This window comes from Vombatus ursinus, unplaced genomic scaffold (assembly GCF_900497805.2).
Source record: "Vombatus ursinus unplaced genomic scaffold, bare-nosed wombat genome assembly UNPS02014791.1, whole genome shotgun sequence".
Lineage (NCBI taxonomy): Eukaryota > Metazoa > Chordata > Mammalia > Diprotodontia > Vombatidae > Vombatus > Vombatus ursinus.
In genome coordinates this window covers 66,922,444-66,928,599 of record NW_020954569.1, presented here as the reverse complement: position 1 = coordinate 66,928,599, position 6,156 = coordinate 66,922,444, and the positions used below count along the sequence as shown (strand labels likewise).

The window sequence follows — 6,156 nt, the reverse complement described above, 5'->3', positions numbered from 1 at the left end:
CGCCTGGCGCCAGACTCGCTGCTATCTGCTACTCTGACTGTCTGATCTGGCCTCCCTGGCTCAGCTGAAACACTCCAGCTCTGGAAATCACCACGGATTCAGACTGCTGGATAATCCTCCCGGGCAGCACGTAGAACATTTCACAGAAAAGAGAGAAAGAAACCCTCTCCCCCCCCCCCCCCCCCCCCTCCCCCTCTCCCTCTCCCTCTCCCTCTCCCTCTCTCTCGTTTTTGGTGAACGGGGGCATATTGATTTTGGAGTATTTTTTAATTTAAAACTCCGTCCCCATCGAAGCAGTCCCAGAGTTTCGCGCAGCTCCTAGAAACTTAGAAACTTTCTTGAGTTCTTGGGTGGTTGGGTTATGAAATGGATCAGCTGGTGGCAGGCAGGTCGATAGGACTTTTCCCCTTTTTTCTTTATGTTTGGGTGTGTGGATAGGGGAGGAGATGAGTGTGTGGTTATGGGAGGGTTGGGAGTGAAGGGGGGATTTTCTTTCTTTCTCTCTTTTCTGTGAAATGTTCTACGTGCTGCCCGGGAGGATTATCCAGCAGTCTGAATCCGTGGTGATTTCCAGAGCTGGAGTGTTTCAGCTGAGCCAGGGAGGCCGGATCAGACAGTCAGAGTAGCAGATAGCAGCGAGTCTGGCGCCAGGCGGCCTCTTTTGTTTATCTGACAGCAAAATATCAAGGCAATCACCGCCTCCCGGCCCTGCCTCCTACCCCCAGAGCTAAGACAAACAGTTTTGCTAAAAGAATGCCACTGTTATCATAAGTTTCTATCTCTTTTTCTCATGGCTCTGCCTTATTTTCTCTTTACTTTTTTAATTCCAGAGTCTCCCCCTCCTCCCTACTCCAGATACCCAATGGATTTTCTCAAACCAACTGGTAAGTAGATGATTTTAAAGTATATCTAGTGTCTTTAGAAATAGAATGGTTAAGCCGTGTGTGTAGTAAGGGCAGCAGGGAGTCGTTATGCTTATTGAATATAGAATGTGCTCCTCATTTTTGGAGGTTTGGGTTTTTCCCAGCAACTTTGTTAGGGCTAAGGGGCTTTTTTTTTTCTGGCTTATACTACAAATGCTTTAAAATATTTTGTTTCTTTGAAGTGTTTTTGCACTCCATGACCTACAGTTTTAAAATGCATAGGCTGCGATATGCACCAGAAAGTGTCTAAGGAGTCAAGAGATAACAGGTTTTTAGAAGAATTCAAAAATTTCTAAAATGCTCTAAAGAGCAAGGGGGGTGGGGCGGGGAATTTCACAAACTCCATCAATTTTCATTTTGATGGATAAAGGTTGGTAACCAAGTGGCCAGAGAGAATGTTATTTTCTAAGGCTGCAAAAGGGGATTTGCAATACAGTTGAGGATAACAGCAACAGCAACAAAATCCTTGCCCTTTTCCCTGTGTTACTTCCTATCCCTAGTCACCTGTAAGTCAGCCTTCTCCCATGTTTCCTTAAGAATTCTTAGTGGGGGCCGTAAAAGTTTCTCAGCCTTGCTCTGCATGCCTGTTGCTTTATAACTGAGTGGCAAGATGCCAGGGCAGAAGCCCATTTGAGGCTGGCACCGGCTGTGTTGCGGTTGTCTGCATAAACTTCTGGTTGGCAGCAGACTTGGCCCTGTGTTGATAAGTAGGACTGGCATTGTAGAAGGAGAGAAGTGCAGGGGAAATAAGAATGGTGGATAACATCAGGGAGGAGTCCCAGTTTCATGGAGCCACTTCATATCTCTCTGAAGATTAATTGGCTAAAAGTATTGATTGTAGCACAATTGTCTTTGTGCCTGTGTCCCAGTGTTGGAATTTTTCAAGCTTTTACTTGACCAAACGTGTGTGAGAAAGAGAAAGAGGCATGTTAGGCCTGAAGAGGGGCAGAGGCAGTAGAGGTGGGTAAGCAAGCGCTCCCCCCCCCCCCCAATTCTCCCAAGTGTCCTCTGAGCATCTTTTAACCTTCTGGAATTAAAACAGCTCCAGCACATCATGCCTTTTGTCTGATGGAACTTCTCCTAATTAAAAGTTTTGCTGAGGCGGAGTCATGAATGAAAATACTTTAATGAACAGTGTTCCTGAAGCCCAGATTCCACAACATGGGCCTCCTCCCCATCTCCCTCAAGTTAGAGAGGCATTCCTCCCCTCTAATAAATGGCCTACAAAGCATGTGATATTTTGCTTTCGATTTACAAAATACCAGATAAATGGTCATTAATGAGGAGATAACTTAGAGCACTGTATTTTTAGAGTGTTAACTGGAATTTATCAGTCTCTGACTTGCCAAAGAAAGTTACCTGCTGGTATATAAGTGCTCAAGAAAAAGGGGCAGTGTGATATAATGGGGAAAGTTCTGAATTTTCTGTTAACAAACTAAGCTTCTCATACTTGATATGTGACCTTGTGCTAGTTACTTCACCCTCTGAGCCTCAGTTTCCTCATCTGTCAAAAGAGGACTAGATCACTAGATCAGTGATTCTTTATCTGGAGGCCAATGAACTTGTTTTCAAAAATCATTCTAAGTGTACTTCAATAGAATTGGAGTTGGTTTCCCTTGTTAGCTTATGTATTTTATGCCTTTAAAAGCATTATTCTGAGGAGGAATTTCTAAGCTTCCAAAGACTGCCAAAGGGGTCCTTGAAACAAAAACAAATAAGAATCCTCCTGATAGGTGCTGTCTCTAAGATTCCTTCTAGCTCAGATTATTATTTTCTTATTAGTATTGGGTTTATGGATACTTTGCTAATTTATCCCACTCTTGCTTTTTCTTGGGGTTATGAGGTCTGCTATTTTTTAATTAATAAAATTTAGCATCACCCCTTGATGTTACTGTGTCTCCCTCCCATTTTGTAAAAGGACAAACTAACATCTTGAAGCTTCTAAGGAAGGCAGGCCATCTGCCAGCATAAACCTTTAGGAAAGGGGAGTGATTGCCTGCCTGTATGTAGGCATCCTGCAAAGAGGCTAGGATAAATCTGCTAACAGAATTTAAGCATCCAATTTGCTATGCCAGTACCTCATTTTCAGTTAGTGTAGTGATACATTTCTTCATTAGCAAGTGTTGACATTAGGTAGCAAAATGTGTGTAAACAGACAAGCCACAAGAACATGAATGGGCTACTTCGAAAGGGGGAGAAGGTTTTCCAGATCAGCCAATAGGAAATAATCAACCCTGCCAATCAGAAACTCAAGAACAACTGGTTACTCACCCAAAAAGTTGTGTTCAGAAAAAGGGGAAAAAGTGTGTGTGTGTGTGTGTGTGTGTGTGTGTGTGTGTGTGTGTGTGAGAGAGAGAGAGAGCTAGAGAGGGCACTTGTTCCTTAAGAACTTGGGGGCAGTGACAGTGAGGAGAGGAAGCCCCAGATGAAAGGGTCTGTCATTATAAATGGCCATTAAAGAGGCATGCAGGTCTGGGACTGCACTGACCTTTTTCTGACAGCTCTTGGGGAGTGAGTGAAGGGACACAGACAGAAGGGGAGGGGAATTGGCCTGCTCTGCGCTGTCCCCGAGTTTCATCAACACCTTGTATATTTCTGAGTCTCTTTGACCTGGGAATTTCATTCTCCCACATTCTTAAGTTTCTAAGCCCTAGGTTGAATTTGTTTGTCTTAGGTTACTAGGTGAGAACGAGGAACATGGTTTTACAATGGAAAACTGTTAAAATCATAACCAGTTTAACAACTAAGAGAGTCCCTACCCTGGAGACTCAGGCTTGGGAAGAGGATGTTGGAGGTGGGGGGAGGGTTGGGGCCCTGGGTAAGGCAGGCAGACAGGCAGACAGGCATTTCTTTGGAAGAACTATAGGCATTAAGGCTGGGGAAAGCCATTTTATTGCTATAGTTAAAAAATAATCAACTGCAGTTCACAAATGCTAGAGCACGGGGCAGCTTCTGTCGGTGCCTAGTTTTCTGGTCTGTGTTACAGCATCATCACTGGCCCATGGTCACCATTAGCTTTTAGATAGCACTTTAAAGTTTACACCACGTCTGTTATCTCAGCTAATCCTCACCACAACCCTGTGAGGCAAGGTGTCGATGAAGAAACTGAGGCTGAAAGAGAGGTTAAGTGATTTACCTAAGGTCACACAGCTAGGTAAGCATCTGAAGCAGGATTTGGACATAGGTGGCTGCCTGTTTGTCGTGTAAGGAATGTTGCCCCATCCATCTACAGAGAACTGAGTTAATAGGCTCCTTCAGCTGCTAAGCATGACTAAGTTTATGAGATGGGACTAAGAGTCCCAGGTGTGTGTCCTGTATCTAGTAGAAGTCAAGTTGTCTCTTGCCTTTTACTTCACCTCTAACAGAATTCTGAAGGACTGAAAGGACGGGATTGGGGGTAGAAGTAGAGGCATGTGAACTGGGAAGTATTGATGGGGTGAGGTTTTTGTTTCAGTGGAGACATTAGCGCCCTTTCTTTTGCCCTCATTGCTAATCCCTGGTTTGTAGGGAAATGAGCTTCAAATTTGTGGCAGAGGAGGAAGGAAAGAGTATTGAGCGGGTGGACTTAGTACTTAGTCCCAGCTCTGTTGTTAACTAACTGTGTGTCCTTGGTCTTTCCTGGCCTCAGTTTTCTTGTCTGTAAAATGAGAGAGTTGGGAGAGGCTAAGTCTCATGGATAGAGATCCAGGCTTAGATAGGGGGTTCAGGTCCTCCTGATACTTAGTGGCTGTGTGACTGTGTAAGCAAGTAATCACTTAACCTCTCTGTTTTAGGGAAGTCTCTAAGAGTAAGTTTGGGAAGAGTTGTTAATCTGCCCTGGTAGAATATGTTGTCAGGGTTCTCCCCAGGCACTGCCCCTCCCCCTCAAAGTGCAACTGATGATTGGCTAAGGCTACCTTCAATTCTAATGCTGTGGGGCATCCTCTCTGATCAGAAGAATGCTATCACAGAGGAGGCAGGGAAGAGCTCACATGATACATCACTTCCCTCTCTGGATTGGCCTGGCTAGCTAGTTTGGGTCCATGCTGCATAGACCTGTAGGCAGCTTGAGGATTTCTGTCCCCAACAGTACTTTAGACTTTCCCTTCAGGCTTTCCAAAAAATTTTGTGAGAGAAACTCTGCTGACCTCTGCTTCTATCATTAGGATTTTGAAAGTCTATTGAAAAGACATCATTGTCTACCTTGATACCCATTGGAGGGAGGGAGCCTAGTTAGTGGACTCCTTTAACTCAAATCTGTTTTCGTTTGTGACCTGTTAGCTTCCAGAGAAAGACCTCTGACCTGAGAGGTCAGGGCATTTCCAAGGATCTATTGAGGCACGTGGAAGGAAATGACTTCTGTTTTCCTCACAGCCTCTTGTACACATTAGTTGCTTGATAAATATTGATTGTTTTGAAGGTAGGAGTGACATAGACCTTCATTGTGCTTTGGGGGCCATGGTCCTGAGCTGAGTAATAGGCAAGGTCAAGTCAGTGCTTTCCTTTGAAGACTTGCCTTTGAAGACCTCAGGGTATGAATTCCATTTTGAATGGGTTTTAGAGGCAGCTCCTCCAGGCACCCTCAAACCTTCTTCCTATAGCTTTGTGGTAGAATGACTGATGGGGTCAGAATCCTCCAAGGTGGGCAAATCACTTAACTTCCTTAATTTCCCTGGGGCTTATTTTACTTATCTGTAAAATGGAGAGAGGTAGGGGAAGACTTTAGATGGCTCAGTAGATAGATGCTAGGCCTGGAGTTGGGAAGACTGGGTTCAAATCTGGCCTCAGATACTCATTAGTTGTGTGATTCTGGGCAAGTCACTTAACTTCTGTTTGCCTTAATCCACTGGCAAGCACTCCAGTGTCTTTATCAAGAAAACTCATACTGGGTCACAAAATCGATGGACGTGACTGAACAATTGAACGACAAGGAGAAGACTAGATATAGATAGCCTCTGAGTACCTTGCAGCTCTGGGTCTGTGATCCTCTCATATATGAGGAAGGAGTTTGGTTTGATTAGCCAGAGGAAGAGAGCCATGGAGTGGGAAGTCTGGAGAGCTGAGCTGTAGTCCTGACTCACTGGGTGGCCCTTTGGACTAGTCACTGAGGCCTCAGTTTACTTCAGGGTGTGTGTCAAACCAGGTATACTTGGCTATTTTCACAGGGTGGTAGGGAGAACTAATTAACGTTTGTAAATCTCTTCCTGAGATCAAAGGTGCTGCCTAAGTGCAAAATACTATTTCATAAAAACCC

General features: G+C 44.5%; 1 protein-coding gene across 2 annotated transcripts in view; it reads left to right on the top strand.

Annotated features, from left to right (window-relative positions):
* Window positions 1–6,156, top strand: part of SMAD7 (SMAD family member 7) — a 32,793-nt gene that overhangs the window by 2,633 nt on the left and 24,004 nt on the right. For both annotated transcript variants that reach the window (XM_027869009.1, XM_027869008.1), the window contains exon 2: window positions 831–884. In XM_027869009.1, coding sequence (XP_027724810.1) covers window positions 831–884 — 54 coding nt within the window. The remainder of the gene's footprint in view (window positions 1–830; window positions 885–6,156) is intronic.